This window comes from Populus euphratica, unplaced genomic scaffold (genome assembly GCF_000495115.2).
Source record: "Populus euphratica unplaced genomic scaffold, PopEup_1.0 scaffold317.1, whole genome shotgun sequence".
NCBI lineage: Eukaryota > Viridiplantae > Streptophyta > Magnoliopsida > Malpighiales > Salicaceae > Populus > Populus euphratica.
In genome coordinates, this window is record NW_011499952.1 from 686305 (window position 1) to 706457 (window position 20153).

Genomic DNA, 20153 nt, shown 5'->3' on the forward strand with positions numbered 1-20153 from the left:
GGAAAGAGGATTTCTGGGTAGCAGAGATTTTGACAGGTAAAGACATAGTAATAACTTCTTTCATGTATCTCTGATCTTCCCTTTAGCATTAGCTGTGAAGTAGCCCCTTTTGCCAGCTCTTTCATAGTGGTATTTTCTAGATCTTATGTTCAGTATTGTCAGCCATGGTTTAATCTATTAATATAGGCAAAAGGTTCAGTGATTAATTTTGAGTTGCCAATTCATTTGGGAAGTTAATTTGTCGTAAGGCCAGCAAAAAAATGGTTTATTAACGAGCTCCAGATATTAACAAGCTTTTTGTTGGAGCAGCTCATGAAACTATGAAAGCTGCCTGTATACTTAAATTGGGAATTCTGTGGTGGTTTTGTTCAATAAATTAGATACAATCCTTTTATCTCTGAACCTTTTTGTTTTAATTTTTTAACCTGCCAGTCAATTGAGCATGCTACTTCAAAAGGCCTGGACATCTAGCAAGAGTAATGGCAAGGGGTTCTTAAATATTTTGCAAAATATTTCTTGCTTAGTGATGTGGCATTTCATTGTATGGAAAGTTTTCCAAATCATATGAAGTGATTTTTTTTTATTATTATAGAATGTATTAGCTAATAAATCACTAATCACAAGCTGCCACATCATTTAGTAACGAAGTCTTAGTAAAGAATTAAGTAGCCCTAGCTTTACCCAGCTAATTAATTTGCAGTTCTTCTGTGGTTGTTCAGCTTCAGTTTCTTGTCTTGAATAAAATGAACTAGGACATTTTTTATCTTCTTCCATTTTCCCTTTGCTTGTCACAGCTTCACTGCATTTCACTACTTCCATGTTATTCTGTTTCTTCATGCCAAAGCAAATCATATACATCTCTCTGAAATAGAAAAACATTGGGCAGTTTAAGGCAAAAGAATGTTTTTGAAACCTGTATTTAGACAATAGATTCCCATGATTGCTCTTCCGTTATAACTGCAAAGGCTAAATCGATCCGTCTGGTTTGCAAGTGCCTTGCAGTCACCTAGCAGAGTGGCTATGGTGGTGAGATGTTTGTTGTATTAGGTTTGTTGTTGATCTTCCTAGGAACCGTTGATGCTTAAAGAGCAATTAGCTCTTGTTAAAACCAAACCTTTTCTGCATGGATGGGTTTTTTCCCAGGCTTGTTATGGTAAAATAAAAGTCTCTACCATGGTGTTTTTGCCATGATCGTGTTATGTGCCTGCATTGCATGTGCATTCCCCTTGTTTCTGGACAGGGGAAATGAAATCCCCAATGCTAACAAGGTTTTGTTTGGCAGGCAAAGGACGGATAGGTGGTGAGAAGCTGGCGGTGTTGATTCATTGAGTTCTCTTCATCTTTTGACAACTGAAATCAAATAATATTTTCTCTCTGCTTATCCTTTCTTATTCCTCGCTTTTCATTTTTCCTTTTTTCTTTCTTTTTTAATTTACATGTTCCCCTTGTTCTTGTGCTCTGGGAATACAGCAAGGAATATGGAGTTTCAAGCATTGGGAACCCTTGGGTTAATCTGTTGTTACATCTTGAGACTCTGTAAAGTTGAATTTCCTCCCCTTTTCAGTCCCTTGTGTGGCAAGGAGGCTGCGTCATTTGTAGGACTCAATTTATTTGAACACTATGGGACCTGTAGTTTTTCCTCCTCCTTTCCCCCCTTCTTGGACAGTACCAAGGTGCTATACAGTTAAATGGTCCTGTTGTGTCTGAGCCGAGGAAGCTGCTTTGTGCTAACTGCTATGCTCTCAATTGATTCTTCTTCTCTCTTCCTTTCTACTGCACAGAGATTTTTTTTAAAGTTTTTTCAGTGCTTGAGGGATTGCTGCATTTTCACCTGTTTTGACTCTTTTTGTGCCTATGAATGAGTCTACTACAGTAAATATTTCGCAATGCTATTTCATGCTTGTAGTTGCTCCACTGCTTGGATATAAAAAAGACGTTTGTTCCGTGTAAAAAAGAGTGACAGGGTCGCCATTTACAGAATGAAGGGAGCATTTATTCACTGTATCAGATTCAGACTCCTCTTTATGTTAAATCCATTTGTTCACGTCTCATGATAACATTCGAAGCAATGGATATAGAAGAAGGAAGCGAGGAATTAGGAATGCGACATTAGACTTTACATATTCATTTGTTTTTATGTTTTTAAAAAAATTAATTTTTTTTTGTATTTTCTAATTATTTTAATGTGTTAATATAAAAGAATATTTTAAAAAATAAATATTACTGTCAGACACCTTCAAGAACATAAAGCGCAACGACTTCTGCAGGTTTCACCAATCATCTACAACAACAAAAACAAAGTAAACACACGGAGAATGCGGGTATAGACACACAGCCACAAGAAACGACTCCACTGGGGATCGAACCCAGAATCTCTGGTTCCGTAGACCAGCGCCTTATCCATTGGGCCATGGAGTCCTGCATGCCATCGGTAATATTACTTTATATACAACGAAGCCAGCTCAACAGAACGTTCCAAGCTTATGGATGGAACGTGGCATCCTTCAAGTTTTGTTTTAAGAAAATCACCCTCCATTATTCATAAAAAATCTTTCGTTTGGTAAGTCACTAGTTTACTTCACTCTTCATGCTAGATTAATTTTTTTTAACGTAAAAAATAATATCTAAGTTATGAAAAACTTTTCATCATTATTTTTAAATTTCGTCCTCTAAGTTAAATTTGAAAATTTTGACTTTTACTTCATGCCTAGTGTAAGTTTTAAATTAAGTATGGGATGCAATATAATCAACTTGTTGGGTTTAAATACAAAAAATAAAATTTAAAAGACAAAAAAACTAATATAAAAAAACAAAGACAAAACTTATTGGTTTAAAGGCAATATAGATTATTATTAAAAAATATTTTTACTTAAAAATATATTAAAAAAACATTAAAGCTAATATTTTTATTTTTTAACATTGAGATTAAGAAGTATTGTATCAATTCTAGTTAACTCATCAAACCTATTATCCATTTAATAAACTTTAATGGGTGCAATGATATTTTTTTATTTTAATTATATAATAAAAAAATACTAATTCAAAATCAATTCAAAATTAAAGTATGAGATTGAATAAAAAATATTAAAAAATCATCATAAATTCAATGTTATAGGAAAAATAGAACAAGAAAAGATCAAATTAGGCACACGAGTATGAGTAGCTCATCAGTAGCTCATCGTGTCAAGACCTTAAAAAAGACCACATTTATGGGAAATAGATGATATAACCTGATGTTGCTCAGCTTAGAAAGCAACATTTATTGTGGTGATTGAAAAATCATGAGGTGAGGTTTTTTTAGTTGAAAATCAATTTTTCAACTTATTTTCAATCAAAAACACCTAATACTATAATAAAACCCTTTCTAAATCATTTATTAAACTCAAAATACCCCAAAATCACCTAAAAAACCAAAATCAATCGAACCTCAAAGATTAAAAAGAAACTTGATCTTTTTTCATGCATGCTTGCAGGGAAAACTCATTATGATCGAGCTCTCATTATTGAATGAAATCCGTTAACAACAAACTTAGCAATTCTTGTTGTCGGAATCGCGATAACCAACTAGAAAAAAAATAAAATAAATTTTAAATTGAAATAAAAGTTGTCATGAATTTAAAGTGAACCATGTATTTTCTTAGTGTTTCACGTTTTAGTTTTTTATCTTTTAGTTTTGTAATTCAACTGTGATTTAGAATCTAATTTTATATAATTAGATTAAAAGGATGTAATTGAAAAAAAAAACCATTATTTTTTAATTTTATATTTCTGCTGTAATTTGAAACTTAACTTTAATTATACCGTAAAAAGATGCAATTAAAAAAAGTGCAAGAGGTTCACTGTTAATGTGAAGAATGGCCACCTCCCAAGTTTTTTAATTTTTTGTTAATTTATTAACTTTCAAGTATCGAAGAGAAATTTCAAATATTAAAATCTAAAAAAATTATATATAAGTTTTATATTGTAAGCAAAATAGTTATATGATTAAAAAAGTGACTTGGAAATATATAATTTTTATTTGAATAAAAAACAATTTAGTGTTAAGCAGGGCTGACCGAAAGTGATTTATAGTCTTAAGAGTATGATCTGGTATTGCAATTATATTTTTATTTTATTTTTCAAAATACTTTTATTAGGTTGAGAAACATGAAATAAATGTATTTTTTACCCAAAGTGATTTGTAAAAACCATTTTCAATCTTATGCAATATTACGCGCACATCAAGTAAAAAACATCACTCTACAGTTTATTCTCGTGAGTGAAAAAAAAAAAGTTTTATAACTTATACATTAAAAGTTAAATTATTTTTTATTAAATTAAAATATTTTCGGTATAGCTTTTACATATCATCAGGTCTCTTTCTATTTAATTAGATCTTATATATATATCTTTTAATGATTTTGATGTATTAATGTAAAAAAAAAATTAAAAATAAATTATTTTAATAAATTAAAAAAATATTATATATCACGATACTAAATATAAACAAATACTTAACCAAAACTTATAACAATAATTTTAATATTTTGAGAACTTTCATGTATGCAAGTTGGAATGGTTTTTTTTTTTTTTTCATTAAAGCCTTCATTCACACAATCAAGAATATTGTATCTCATTGATATTTAAACGGCTGGTGAGCAATTATTTTCAAGAAATATACATAATATTTAGTAAACTAATTATAGTATTGTACGTATGGACTTCCCATTTCGTTTTTTTTTTTAAGAGATAAATAATAAATCGCAACATCATTGAAATAAAAATACTGCAAAAACAAATGAAAACCCAACATGAAATTACTTCTTTTTAAAATTAATATAAAACTATATTAATTAAACTTTATAGATGAACTTCAACACATATTACATTTAAAAAGAAAAAACCTGCACAGCGTCAAAATACAATGTAATGACTTAAAATAAAATTTAATAATTATTCATGATGAGACATAACACTTAAGAATTAGTTTAGTTTTTTTTGAAAAATAGGTTTTTTATGGTTGATAATTCTTTAGCCTTCAAGCTACAAGATTTATTTGGTAATGTAGTTTAATAGTGTAGTAAGGTGTGATTAACCATAATTTTGAAAAGTGTTTAGTTAAACAATATTTATTATATTTATTTTTGATAAATATTATTTTAAATGTTATTTCACCCAAACTTTTTTGAGTAATACAATTGTTTATAGGTATTAAGAATGGTCGAGGACAATGATACTAAAGCTTTGTGTTGTTAAAGATGTCAAAACTTGTTAGGGTGACAAGACTTAGTTTTTTTCTTAGATTGTCAAATAAGATTTAAGTAAAGATTTGCATATGATTAATGAATTATTAAGAATCTAGTTGGACAAAAGTGCTTGTGGTTATAAGTAGATTTGTCATATATTTTGATCTAAGTGTGTCTTGGTTATCTTCTATGAAATAACCTAGAAATGTAAAAAAAATGAGACTAAGGAGAAATCAATGGCTTTTTTATTATTTCCTACAAACAAAGCCAATTAATGATATTTTAAAATCCAAGATGCTTGGGAACAAGGCTTATATAGTTGGCTAATAAATTGATCATTTAGTTCTTGTAATTTGATCTACTATTCTTAGTCAAAGTAGGTGGTAACTTGGTATAAAAAACCTAGATGGGTGATTACTTGATGTGGAAAGCTAAATACCATTAAAAGATCTCATTTGGTAGATACGAGGATTTTCATATGCTTAAAGTACTTTTGTAGAGAGGGAAAATATAATGATATTTTAGAAAAAAAACTTTAAAAATATATATGTAAATATGTAAAAAATAGAGATTGACAACTTTTATCTAGGTGATTCATGGGGTATTTATAGTTCATAAATCTTGTTTTTTTGTTCAAGTAAAGGGATTGAAGAGTAATTTTTTCTTGATAACATTAATGAGAGGTAAATATCTCATATATATATACATATATATATATATATATACATATATATATATATATATTAATAAAGGATAAATATCTTCTACATAAATATTAATAGGATGTAGAAGTGGTATGTCATGCGAGATTCTTTTATGCATCTCAAATGTTAGGAAAATGAGATCCAAAATCTATTTACCGAGTAAAAATTCCTGAGTTTTGCTAGAGGTCCCAAAAATATTAGGTTCAAAGTGTTGGGCTTATACACGTGTCCTGAGCCCATTAAGGGAAAAAAATTAGCTCAAACGTGTTACTCAGAAAACTACTAATAAATTATTGTAAATAATTAAGACTATTTCAAAAGGTTTTTATCTTACATTGAAAAAATAAAACTTTTATTTAGTGTTTATATAGTGAACTTTGATATATAACGAACTTTGATATGAAATATTACCAATAGGAAAAAAATAGTGTGCTCACGCGCATAAAATTGACCCAAGCAAGACAAAACCCTTTAATGGTACCCCCATGCGCGCGAGGCAACACCTATACTTTCTGAACCTTTTATCTACTGAAACAATAATTTTTTAAACACTTTGAATTAATTTTCTAACAATCACAAAATCATAAGAACTATTTTGCTTTAAAACTCTTTTAACAACTACAATTCTTTAATTCTCTAGCAACTTTTTTTTAACTGTTGTAATAGCTCTTTAATTTTTTAATTTATTTTCTACTTAGTTTTTACATGTTAGCAGTCTATATATATACATATATATCATGCACTCTTACAGTCAAAGTGTGCTAAAAAACCATAACATTATTTTTCTGTGTTTGCAATGCATGCTAATTTTTCCTTTTGATCTTGGTCTAGCTATTTTTGTAACCCTCGTTTTAGAGGAGGAACTTGTTGCATTCTAGAGGGTAGTCTTATGTTAAGGAAATATCCTTAAAGATAGTGTTTATACATGCCTCAAGTTTTTTTTTTTCTTTATTGTATTTTTTCACAACAAACTTAAGGATATTTGAGTAAAATGGATGGAAACACTACACTACTACTGACAACACACTACTACTAACAACGTTGTTGCCCTTACAATGTTGTTATTGAGGACTCTGCTGCTATCATCTTTCTTGTCACTCACTTTGTTGTTGTTGCCACGATGTCATTAGCTAAGTCATTTCTTGATATTTCAAAGATTAATTTTTTTGTTAGAGAAAACTTCAAAAGATGGCAAGAAAAAATCTTTAGTATTCTTGACATGCGTGAAGTTGTTTGGGTTCTTACCGATCCCAAAACCAATGACAATATCGAAGCATATACATATGAGAACAAGGTTCGTAGACACTCTCTTTAAAGCACCCTTTCCAATGAGTTATGTGATGTATATTGCAGCTACAAGGAAGCGAAAGAGACATGAAGTAATATGGTGACAAAGTATACTATCGAAGATATGGGAAAACAAAAATTTGTTATTGAAAAATTATACCAATAGGAAATAATGGATGATAAAGATATCAAAATCCAAATTAATGAATATAATATACTGTCAGAGGACATGAAAGTTGAAAATATCAATATTCTTAAAGGATTCATTACTAGAATACTAATTGAAAAATTACTCAACTCATGAAGCGACTACAAGAAATAACTTAAACACAAGCATAAAAAAGTATCTTTGATTGATCTTATCACTCATATTATTATTAAAGACATAAATAAAAAGAAGTTACAAGCTATCAGGAAAATGAAGATGAAGATGATCACTAAAACAAACTTAATAGAACGAAGTTCACATAAAAAATGTATGAGCATAATAATAATAATAATAATAATAAGTCCAATGATGACACTACCATCAAACCCAAATCAAAAAATTTTAAGAAAAAAATAAATTATTTTGTATGTGAAAAACATGTCTATCATGCATCTTAATATTGAAATAGAATGATTATTATAGTCGAAGGAAAAGACATAATTGTTATAAGTCAGTATGGTGACTAAGAAAAATTGAATAGTAGAATCTGATGCTGCTAGATATATATATATATAAATAAAGTATTACCTTTTAAAAATGGAGAAAAAGTGGTTTACCTTGAAAACTCAACAACTGCAAATGTTCTTGGGAAATAATTTTTTAAATAATAATAATTTTTTAATTATATTGGGTGTTTTTAATTTTTAATGAGGTTACTGTATTTTTTTAAATATATTTCATATAAACTAAATTTATTTTTATAAATTAAAAATATTTATTTTTTATAATATTTTTAATATATATAACTTTCCATAATATTTTTTTAATAAATTTTATGTTTCTGTTAATTTCTATTAAACACATAATTTTTACCAATTTTATGTGCATTTCACTTGCTAATTTAACTTTACATAAAATATTTTTTTTATTTTTTTATTATTGTAATATTTTTTTTATCAAATTAATCATATTCCAGCTAAATTTTTCACAATCTTTAAAAACATGAGGGGGCCACCGGTCTCGTTATTATCCGTCTGACGTTCTCATTCGGCACACCTCATGCTTGCAACCCCACCTCACCTACATAAAGTAATGTACAGCAGTATCCTTCGACTCCCAAATTACCAGTTTCTTCTACAATCTAATAATTAATAGTAATGGAGCTGCGCTCAGTCTTTGACGTCTCTATCTTTACTTTGTTACTTATTTCGACGGTGCAGTGGGTGGCGTTTGCCACTTCTCCATGTCATTTCCCAGCAATCTTTAACTTCGGAGACTCAAACTCAGACACCGGTGGATTGTCTGCAGTCTTTGGCCAAGCTCCTCCTCCGCATGGAGAGTCCTATTTCCACCACCCCGCTGGACGTTACTGTGATGGCCGCCTCATCATCGACTTCATCGGTACTTCCTACTTCTCTTTATTCTTACTCGTGATCCCAAGAAAAGAAAAGAACTTGCAATATTTATAACCTATTGTGTGAACTCCATAGATATTTAGGAGTAGAATAGATCTTGAATCATTTATTATCAATCTTGCATACATACATATAAACTGGTTGCAAATGTATATGGAGGTTAACTACTGCAATTTACTTCATTGATGATTTGGGGCCTGCTGTCTATGGAGGTTAACTGCTGCTTAATTAATGAGTTGGAGTCAACTTATTCTAATTTACTATGACAGCATGCATTCTTTAGCAGATTTTATTCATGTTTAGGGTAATTAAATTATACATACATAAGAAAATACATAGAATTTATTTTATAAAATATTATTATATATATAGTATAAATTTATTAACACTGAATGATTAACGATAATAAGTAAGATTAGAAATATTTAGGTTTCTTTAATCCAAATTCGACTAGAAACCAGGTATATAATTAATAGATTGTATTAGATACAATGAAATGAAAACGTAGATTGTTTTTTTTATAAAAAATCTCAAAATATAAGAATAAAAAACTAATTTTCCTTTTTAAACATCAATATATTTACGATTGGGCAGAATTTTAATGTAGAGAGTAAGGTGAGATGACAGTAAAGGTTGTATTTTGAGGAATTTTTTATTTAAAAAATATATTTTTTAAAAATAAAATATTTAAAAAACACAGCACAGTTAGAAAAAAAAAACAAAACAAAAACTGCCAAAATTTAAAAAACACAGTTAGAAAAAAAAAAAAAAACAAAACAAAAACTGCCAAAAAAAGAATCAGATATCGTACTGCGTGTAGAAATGAACATGTGAACTAAAAACTTATCAGTACTCTAATTGTTTAATTGAAAGTAATTGTCATCCATTAAATAATAACCTAGAAAGACGAGTCCCGTGGGAAAAAGTAAAGAACGAAAGAACACAGGAACGAATAAGCAAAGCTTGAAGAAAAAGAGACGAAAAGGGGGACAAAGATATATATACCGCAGAAAATAACCTGACGTTTCCTGGATCACGTGAAGAATGGTCTGGCAGACATCATTATTGTTTTTTGTTTTGTCTTTGGAAGGGGGGCTGCTGCAGTATCTGAACGAAACCCACCGACGGTCCGAAAGGGTTAAAAAATTAAACTAGTTTGAGAAAGCGACACCAAGATAGGTAGCTCCATCATACAACCAGCTATGGGTCAGGCACCCCATGCACAATCGCACATTCAGACGTGGTGTCGATAACTGTTGTTTACAACTGTTATTAGAATATCGGTTATTAACTATACGAGGAATTCAAATTTGAAAAATTTTTGGAAAATTTGGCCAAGAAGAACTCGTATTAAAAGAACCTACTTAGAAAAACCTTTAAGAAGATGAGGAGAACCTATGTAAGAGCTCATAAAATATTTCTAAAAGATTGAGAGAAAACATGAAGGAGATTATATTTAAAAAAATTCCTAAAAGGTTAAAAAACTCATAGAAAAATCAATACTTAGAAAATCTTCTAAAAAGCTAAAAAAAATTTATACTTAATTTTTTTTTAAAGAGGTAGAGCGAATCATAGAGAAGCTCATACTATAAATAGTTGTTCTTGATGATTGTTTGAGTCACATAAACACTTTAAAAACTCGAGCTGATCAGAGTTTGTACTAGACAATAAAAGGCCTATAGCCTTCCTAACAATGGTGTAGGGGCATGAAAGCCGCCCTTCATTAGAAAGAATCACACTAAAGAGAGATCTAAGACCATAACTAAAGATATGGTGAGGTCTAGAAGTTTTATTAGAGAATCATACAAGTCTAAGAATGCATTAGGAAGTAGGAGATATGAGATTAATCCCTAAAGATGATGTAAGGCTAGGAGCCTAACTGGAAAGTCATACTAGTCCTATACTGCATTAGAAAATATGAGATCTAAGATCAATCCCTAAAAATGGCGTAAGACTTAGGAGCCTCATTGAAGAGTCGTGCTAGTTTGAGATTACAATGGAGAGCAAAAGATCCTAGATTAATACTTGAAGATTATATAAAGACTAAAAGTTTATGTAAGGACTAGAAGCTCTACTAGAGAGTCGTGTTAGCTTGAGACTGCATTAGAGAGCGGTAGATAGAAAGTTTATATCAAAGACACAATACTTTTATTTTAGAAATAAACTTTCATTCCTATCAAGGATAATGCATCCTTAAATGATTTGAGTGCTAAGCACAAGGAAGATCTTTTCCTTTCATATCTTGAAAATGGTAGGTATTTGTCTTGACTATCCTAATAACTTTAAATGAGTCATTCTATTTTGATTCAAGGGTGTGGTAAACTTTCAGGATATACTATTGGTAGAATCTTCTCACTTCTTCCTTCAGCTTTTATTCCTATTAGGAGAATGATTATGCTATAAAGGTCTTTCATGTTGGCTGTCCTTGTTAAAATAGAAAGGTCTGTGTTGTAGCATACTTGTCTATTCCGCCTGTATATAATTTTTCATAACTTGTTTTACTTTGAGCAATCTTCTGTCTCGTAAGATATAAACTTTTTCCATAAAGCACACTTCTTTACCCCACTCATCAAGACCTTTAAGACCACTAGTTTAAGTAACTCTTTCACTTTGAGCATTTCCTCATCAAACCTCTTCAAGTATACCCGCGTGGATTTACTCTCCAACTAGGTAACACCAAATAACTTCATTTAGCTTTTCTTAACGGGTATATTAGTGTTAAAATGTGCCTCTAGCTTGATGTGGAGGTCATTGAACCCTCCAATAAAGCCTAACTCTAAATTATTATACCAGGCATGCCTAGACCCTCTAAAGTTTATGGGGATGATCTTACACGTCACATTACCATCATGGATGACCAACTTCTAGCTACCACGCATGTTTTGCACATGCTCTATTAAGCTAGCAAGGCCATCATAGTTGTTTAGGTTTATTTTTCTATAAATATAGTCTTAGAGGATTCGAGTATTCAAAACTCAGGAGAGCCTCACACTTGATGAATCAACATTATTTTAGAAGTGTTCAAATACAGACTATCTCCTTATCCTTTATTGGTTGGGATCTAAGAAGCCCAAGGAGTTTGGCTTAGAACGACGGGTTCAGTAACTAATGTCAATCTCATGGTATCCAATAATAGTGCGTTTATAATGTCAATTATGAGTATAGGTATGGCATAAGCAACCTTTTTAAGGCATTTGGTAGGCACTAAGGGGGAAAAAATACTCTTTTAAATGTCATTTCACCCAAACTTCTTGGAGTAATGCAATTGTCTATAGGTATTAAGAGTGGTCGAAGGCGATGGTGCTGAAGTTTTATGTTGCTAAAGGTGTCAAAACTTATTCGGGTGACAAGGCTTAGTTTTTCTTATTAGGTTGTCAACAAGGCTTAAATAAAGACATGCATTTGATTGATGAATTATTGAGAATCAAGTTAGACAGAAATGTTTGTGGTTATAAGTAGATTTGTCACGCATTTTGACCTAGGTGTGTCTTGATTGTCTTCTATGAAATAACCTAGAAATGTAAAAAAAAAAAAATGAGACTAAGTAGAAACTAATGGCTTTCTTATTATTTTCCATAAACAAAGCCAATTAATGATATTTTAAAATCCAAGATGTTTGGAAATAAGGCTTATACAGTTGGCTAATAAATTGATCACTTAGTTCTTAGTCAAAGTAGGTGGTAACTTGGTATGAGAAACCTAGACAGGTGGTTACTTAATGTGGAAAGCCAAATATCATTAAAAGGTTTCATTTAGTAGATACGAGGATTTTTATATGCTTAAAGTACTTTTGTAGAGAGGGAAAATATAATGATATTTTAGATAAAAAAAACTTTAAAAATATGTATGCAAATATGTAAAAAATAAAGATTGACAACTTTTATCTAGGTGATTCATGGAGCATTTATAGTTCATAACTCTCGTTTTTTTATTTGAGTAAAGGGGTTGAAGAGTATTTTTTTCTTGATAACATTAATGAGAGGTAAATATCTCATACATATATATTAATAAAGGATAAATATCTTCTACATAAATATTAATAGGATGTAGAAGTAGTAGGCCATGGGAGATTCTTTTATGCACATAAAACATAAGGAAAATGAGATCCAAAATCTATTTACCTAGTAAAAATTCCTGAGGGTTTTGCAAAGGTCCCAAAAATATCATGTTCAAAGTGTTGGGCTTATACACGTGCCCTGAGCCCATTAGGGGCAAAAAATTAGCTCAAACGTGTTGCTCGGAAAACTACTAATAAATTATTGTAAATAATTAAGATTATTTCAAAAGGTTTTTAACTCACATTGAAAAAATAAAACTTTTATCTAGTGTTTATATAGTAAACTTTGATATGAAATAATGACCAATAAGGAAAAGATAGAGGGCTCACACGTATAAAATTGACCCGAGCAAGACAAAACCCTCTGATGGTACCCCGACGCGTGCGAGGCAATACCTATACTTTCTAAATCTTTTATCTACTGAAACAATAATTTTTTAAACACTTTGAATTAATTTTGTAACAATTACAAAATCATAAGAACTCTTTTGTTTTAAAACTTTTTTAACAACTACAACTCTTTAATTCCCTAATAACTTTTTTTTTGAACTGTTGCAATAGCTCATTAATCTTTTAATTTATTTTCTACTTAGTTTTTACATATTAGCAGCCCAGTCTATATATATATATATATATATATATATATATATATATATCATGCACTCTTACAGTCAAAGTATGCTAAAAAAACCATAACATTATTTTTCTATGTTTTCAATGCTTACTAGTTTTTCCTTTTGATTTTGGTCTAGCTATTTTTGTAACCCTCGTTTTGTATTTTTTTCACAACAAACTTAAAGAGATTTGAGGAACATGGATGGAAACACTACACTACTACCGACAACGTTGTTGCCCTTACAATGTTGTTATTGAGGATTCTGCTGCAATCATCTTTCTTGTCACTCACTTTGTTGCTGCTGCCACGATGTCATTAACTAAGCCATTTCTTGATATTTCAAAGATTAATTTTTTTGTTAGAGAAAACTTCAAAAGATGGCAAGAAAGAATCTTTAGTATTCTTGACATGCGTGAAGTTGTTTGGGTTCTTACCGATCCCAAAACCAATGACAATATCGAAGCATAGACACATGAGAATAAGTTTGTAGACATTCTATTTAAAGCACTCTTTCCAATGAGTTTGATGTATATTGCAGTTACAAGGAAGTGAAAGAGATATGGAGTAATATGGTGACAAAGTATACTATCGAAGATGTGAGAAAACAAAAAAAAATTATTGAAAAATTTTATCAATAGGAAATAATGGATAATAAAGATATCAAAACCTAAATTAATGAATATAATATACTGCTTGAGGACATAGAAGCTGAAAATATCAATATTCTTGAAGGATTCGTTGCTAGAATATTACTTGAAAAATTACTCAACTCATGAAGCGACTACAAGAAACAACGTAAGCACAAGCATAAACAAGTATCTGTGATTGATCTTATCACCCACATTATCATTGAAAATGTAAATAAAAAGAAGTTACAACCTACCAGAAAAATGAAGATGACCACCAAAACAAACTTAGTAAAAAGGAGTTCACATAAAAAAATATATGAGCATAATAATAATAATAATAATAATAAGTCCAATGATAACAGTACCAATATGTTCAAACCTAAACCAAACAATTTTTTTTTTAAAAAAAAAGATAAATTGTTTGTATGTGGCAAACATGTCCACCATGCACCTCAATGTTGAAATAGAATAAAACCAAGGTCATCATGGTTGAAAGAGAAGACATCATTATTGCGGATTTTTTTAAGTTAGTATAGTGACCAATAAGAAAAAATGGATGGTAGAATCTGGTGCTGCTAGGCATATATGTGCAAATAAAGAATTACCTTTTAAGAATGGAGAAGAAGTGGTTTACCTTGGAAACTCAAGAACTATAAATGTTCTTGGTAAAGGCAAGGTCCTAAAATTAACTTCGGGTAAGATATTGGTTTTGAATGAGTTGTTGCATCACTGTATGTCCCTAATATAAGAGTAAATTTACTCTATGTGGCTTTGTTGGGAAAATTTGAGATCAAAATATCATTTGAATCTGACAAAATTGTACTAACTAAGAATAATATATATATGGGGGAAATGATATTCTAACCATGGACTTTTTATACTTAATATTGCTAATGAAATGAATGCTAATACAACTTCTTCTACTTACTTATTTGACTTTATTGATTTATGACATGCTAGATTAGAACATGTTAACCTATCTTATCTTAACAAAATAAATTTTTTTTCTTAAATTCTTTATCTATTAGTAAATGTGAAACATGTGTAGAAGCTAAAATTACTAAAAAGAATATATGCATCTATTAAAAGAGAAATTGAATTATCTAGCTTAATATACACAAACTAAGAAAATTTAAAACGAACTATAACCAGAAGATGTATAAAGTATTGTGTGACCTTCATAGAAGATTTGTTAAGATATACAAAACTTGACTAAAGATAAAGTTTATAACATGTTCTTATTATATAAAACATAAGTATAAAATTACCTAAATAAAAAAAAAGTCAAACGAGTTAGATTTGAAGAGATGAGTATATTTTTATTTCAAAATTCTTTTGAAATATGTGGGGGCTTGTTATAAATAATAAAGATTATCTCAAAAAACTTTTATCCTACATTGAAAAAAAAACTTTTATTTAGTGTTTATATAATAAACTTTGATATGATATAGTAACCAACAAGGAAATGATAGTGAGCTCGAGCTCATAAGATTGGGTCGAGCAAGAGAAATACCTTTGATCTCTCCATATGCATGTAAGACAATGCTTATAATTTCTAAACCTTTGATCTCTCCATATGCATGTAAGACAATGCTTATAATTTCTAAACCTTTGATCTCTCCATATGCATGTAAGACAATGCTTATAATTTCTAAACCTTTGATCTCTCCATATGCATGTAAGACAATGCTTATAATTTCTAAACCTTTGATCTCTCCATATGCATGTAAGACAATGCTTATAATTTCTAAACCTTTTTGTCTGCTGAAACCATAATTTTTTAAACACCTGGAATTAATTTTTTAATACTCATAAAATCCTAACAACTCTTTTATTTTAATTTTTTTTTAATAGCTACAACTCTTTAATTTTCTAATTGCTTTTTTATTTTATTTTTATTTAATTTTCTACTTTATTTTATGCCTAGTTGTTACACTTTTATAGTCTAAATATACTAAAAAAATATAATATTATTTTTCTGTGTTTGCAACACTTGCTAGTAATTTTTTTATTTGTCTGATTATTTTTGTAACTTTCATTTACAAAAAACAATTATTAGATCCTCAAGAATAGACTTGTGTTAAGAAAATATCTTTAAAAACAATGCTTATATACATCTAAAATTATATTTTATTTATGCTATTCATTTTTTAACAACACAATTTAGTGTTGAAATTTTATATAATCCTTAAAGTTGCCTTTTATCTTACAACCTTCGTAGAACTACATAGGTAACTAGTACGATCCGATGCTTGAATTTAAAAATAAACATTATTTATCCAAATTAGAAATACTATTACATTATTATTATTATTATTATTATTATTATTATTATTATTATTATTATTATAAAATAAAAATTAAAAAGCATGATATGATAATTTCTTTTTTATTCACTTCCATAAGCTTCATCTCAACCGGCATCATGTTGAGTTGATAGGTATATTTGCCACGCGCCTGAGAGGTGTGTGGTCGAGATATTTATCACAAAACAAAAATAATTCTGCTATAAGTTAAACTGTTTAATTTTAATTGAGTGATTCCATATACCTCATCAGTATTGAAATATCTTGACATGTCTTTTATATGCTCTTCAATAAACAAATTCTTATATTGTGATTGGTTAGTATTTTATGATAAAAATCATATATATATAGAAAGAAAACAAATACTGCTGCCATTAATTCTTTAACCATGAACTTGCAGCGAAGAGCTTTGGACTCCCATATCTAAGTGCTTACCTTGATTCAGTGGGTAGCAACTTCACTCATGGAGCCAACATTGCAACTGCAGGATCAACCATTAGACCCCAGAATTCAACTCTCCATCAAAGTGGTTTCAGTCCCATTTCCTTGGATGTTCAATGGAATGAATTCTATGATTTTCACCGCAGATCCCAGATTATCCGTAGCCAAGGTATATGTTTGTCCGCACGCACACTGATAATGTCTCTCTGTACCTTTTACATTATTCAATCAAGAACATGAAGCCGTGTTAAGTTATTTGGTGCAGGTGGAGTTTATAAGAAATTGTTGCCGAAGGCTGAAGATTTCTCTCATGCTTTGTACACATTCGATATTGGCCAGAATGATCTTACCAGCGGTTATTTCTCGAACATGACCAGCAGTGAAGTTAAAGCATATGTCCCGGATGTGCTCGACCAGTTCAAAAACATTGTTTCGGTTAGTACATTTATGCATCTGCTTGAAGTTATTCTTATCAATTATTGTTGTAGGGACGTATACCAAAAAGATATAAACTTGTTTGGTGGAAGAGACGAAGAGGAGATCACATTATGGTTCTAAAACAGTTTTGTAGTATTTTCATAACAAAAAGTATAACGAAACATGTCAATGTTGTTCAAATTGTCTCTATCTTTTCTATACGACACAGTAACTAAACACCATTTAAGTTTTTAACAAACAGAATGAGAATTTAAACTGGTTAATCAAAAAATAAGTGTGCTCGTTGATATTTGAATTTACAGTACATATATGGTCAAGGAGGAAGGAACTTTTGGATTCACAATACAGGTCCATTTGGGTGTCTAGCTTATGTCTTGGAGCGCATTCCCATCTCAGCAGCGGAGGTGGATAGGAGTGGATGTGGGACTCCATTTAATGAAGTGGCTCAATATTTCAATCGTGGATTAAAGAGGGTTGTCTTCCAATTAAGGAAGAAGTTACCACTGGCCGCAATAACATATGTTGATGTTTATTCAGTGAAGTACAAACTCGTAAGCCAAGCAAGAAAGCACGGTGAGGACAAGTTCAATCAACTCATTTGATATCTTCTGTGTTTCTCGTTTTTATTTTATGATTGTTTTTGAGAAATAAATATATTCTTGAAAATGTGAGTTCAAATAAAATTGCAGGGTTTAATGAATCGTTAAGAGCTTGTTGTGGGCATGGTGGAAAGTACAACTACAACAGGCAGCTTGGATGCGGAGCAAAGAGAACTGTGGGTGGCAGGGAAATATTAGTGGGTAAATCCTGCAAAGATCCATCCGAATGGATTAGCTGGGATGGGGTGCACTACACACAAGCAGCTAACAAATGGATCTTCGACCAAATCGTGGACGGTTCCTTCTCCGATCCACCAGTTCCATTGAAGATGGCATGCCAGAGGCAGCCAGTCCATTGATGTGTACTCTCTCAGGAATTTGCTGGTTCGATCATTTTAATGTTTTTTATTCTTTTGAATACAATCCAGAGAGTGAAAATGGATGGAGAATTAGTATTTTTGTTTCGCCATGATTGGATTTTTAAGAGGAGTTAATTAATTAAAAAAGACAAGCAAAACAAGTTAACGTGAGAGATTATTGGTTAATTGGAGAAGAGTTTCTTAAGCTCAAGGAGTGGGTTTAATGATAATAATAATAATAATATCAATGTATGAAGTGGTCTTTACCTTGATGGCAATATATAAAGTGATTTTAATTTCATTTTTATTTTGATTAATAGCATTATAGCAAGCTGTGTTAAATAACTTGATTAATAGCCCTAGCTAACAATGAAAAAAATGACTTTATTTCTTATGTTAAATAACATGTTGTCTATTTACCAAAAACAATAAAGGAGATTTCTATATATTCTCTCTCTTTTTTTATTTAAGATGAAGTTCTAATTTTATCTAATATAATTTTATTTTTGCATAGAATTAATAATAATAATAATAAAAGGGTCCAAGCAAGGGAAAAAAAAATTTCCAGCTCCACTCCTTTAATAAATTAGATTTTTAGCTTTAAAAATAAAAAAGAAATGTAAATCTTGATTTAAGTTATCCCTATCAGAGTTGAAAAAGATGTAACATATGTACATATGGGAATCACTTTCCATCAGTATTTTCAATATAAAGCATAATAAAGCATATTAATTCTATATTAATAAAGAAAAACGTTCCCAAATTTGAAAATTTGAATTTGTAGAGAAAGCCTGGGATAGTGCATATCTAGATTCTGTGGCTTCAAACTTGAGCCATGGAGCCACTTTTGTCACTGCTGGGACAACCATCAGGCCTCAGTTATCTCTCCCATTTCCTTCGACATTCGATACTCAAAGGAAAAGGAAAATCTCTAGTTCTGATGCATATCTCTAGTTCTTACAATTAATGTTTTGGAAAAGGAAAAGGAAAATCTGAAACTATTTCTGTTGTGAGACTGGAGGGATCTCTGAGACTTTGCTGCCAAAGGCGGCAGATTATTTCTCCACAGCCTGCCTGTACACCATCGACGGTGGCCAAAATGATCTTACTGGTGGTTACAAGCTTAACATGACCACAGAAGAAGTCAAGGAAAATGCTCCCGAAATGTTAAGCAGTGTCAAGGTGAGGCAATAATTTATGTACGAGCAGCAAATTTATGCTGAAGGAGGAAGATGGTTTTGGATAACATAACACACTGGACCAGTGGGGGTGCCTGCCATGCTCTATGGACAAGCTTCTAAGCACAGATAAATATGGGGGTGGCAGCCCATTCATTCAATGAAGCATCTCAGTTTTTCAACCAAAAAATAAAAGAAGCTGTGGTTCAGCTCAGGAAAGATCTTCGCCAGGCTGCAATTACTTGCGTTGGTGTCTGTTTACTCTAATCACCCAAGCTAAAAACATGTGGTAAATATATTTAACTATATAGCTTGGTTCAATAATTTTCACTTAATAATAGTTATTAAGTAATTAAGACTTCTTTTGTCTCAGCTTTGATTCAAACACATTTTAATTCAGCCGCTAAAAACTAAAAATAATTTTTTCACAAAAACTACCACACAGTCTAAAGGACGTAAATGCTATAATTAATAGACATAATTTTTAAAGGGCAGGATTCGGACAGCCTTTTGTAGCATGTAGCGGTCAATGTGAAAAATATTAGTACAGCAGTGCGAGAAGATGAGGTGCCAGGATCGCTGTCAATGGGACGGAGTTGGTGACAGCAAATTCATGCAAATATCCATCAAGATCACTACAGAATATTGGCAGATCAATATAAACAGTGGATGGGACGGAGTTGTCAATTCTATTTTGATAAATATTTTTTTTAATTGAAATAAAATATTTTGATTCCAGAATGTTTTGGGT

General features: G+C 30.6%; 2 protein-coding genes and 1 non-coding gene across 3 annotated transcripts in view; 2 read left to right on the forward strand and 1 right to left on the reverse strand.

Annotated features, from left to right (window-relative positions):
- The window catches only part of EIF4B1 (eukaryotic translation initiation factor 4B1), a 7429-nt gene extending 5658 nt beyond the window's left edge, over positions 1-1771 (forward strand). Inside the window, exons 3-4 of the mRNA XM_011044090.1 lie at positions 1-36; positions 1283-1771. Of these exons, the coding sequence (XP_011042392.1) occupies positions 1-36; positions 1283-1304 (58 nt within the window). The 3' untranslated portion in view covers positions 1305-1771. The remainder of the gene's footprint in view (positions 37-1282) is intronic.
- A 574-nt stretch (positions 1772-2345) lies between these two features.
- On the reverse strand, positions 2346-2418 carry TRNAR-ACG (transfer RNA arginine (anticodon ACG)). Its single transcript has one exon. It is a non-coding gene; the product is annotated as a tRNA-Arg (tRNA).
- Positions 2419-8385: 5967 nt separating this feature from the next.
- LOC105138090 (alpha-L-fucosidase 3-like) lies at positions 8386-18419 on the forward strand. The gene is made up of 5 exons (XM_011044091.1): positions 8386-8765; positions 16788-16997; positions 17094-17263; positions 17569-17839; positions 17956-18419. The coding sequence occupies exons 1-5, from the start codon at positions 8522-8524 to the stop codon at positions 18222-18224; spliced, it is 1164 nt and encodes a 387-aa protein (XP_011042393.1). The 5' UTR covers positions 8386-8521; the 3' UTR covers positions 18225-18419.
- Positions 18420-20153: the final 1734 nt, after the last annotated feature.

Bases quoted from the DNA above. Each gene is read 5' to 3' on its own strand.
- LOC105138090 (XM_011044091.1), top strand. From the start codon at position 8,522: ATGGAGCTGCGCTCAGTCTTTGACGTCTCTATCTTTACTTTGTTACTT. The intron at 8,766-16,787 runs GTACTTCCTACT...ATGAACTTGCAG, and splicing joins CCTCATCATCGACTTCATCG to CGAAGAGCTTTGGACTCCCA. The intron at 16,998-17,093 runs GTATATGTTTGT...TATTTGGTGCAG, and splicing joins CCAGATTATCCGTAGCCAAG to GTGGAGTTTATAAGAAATTG.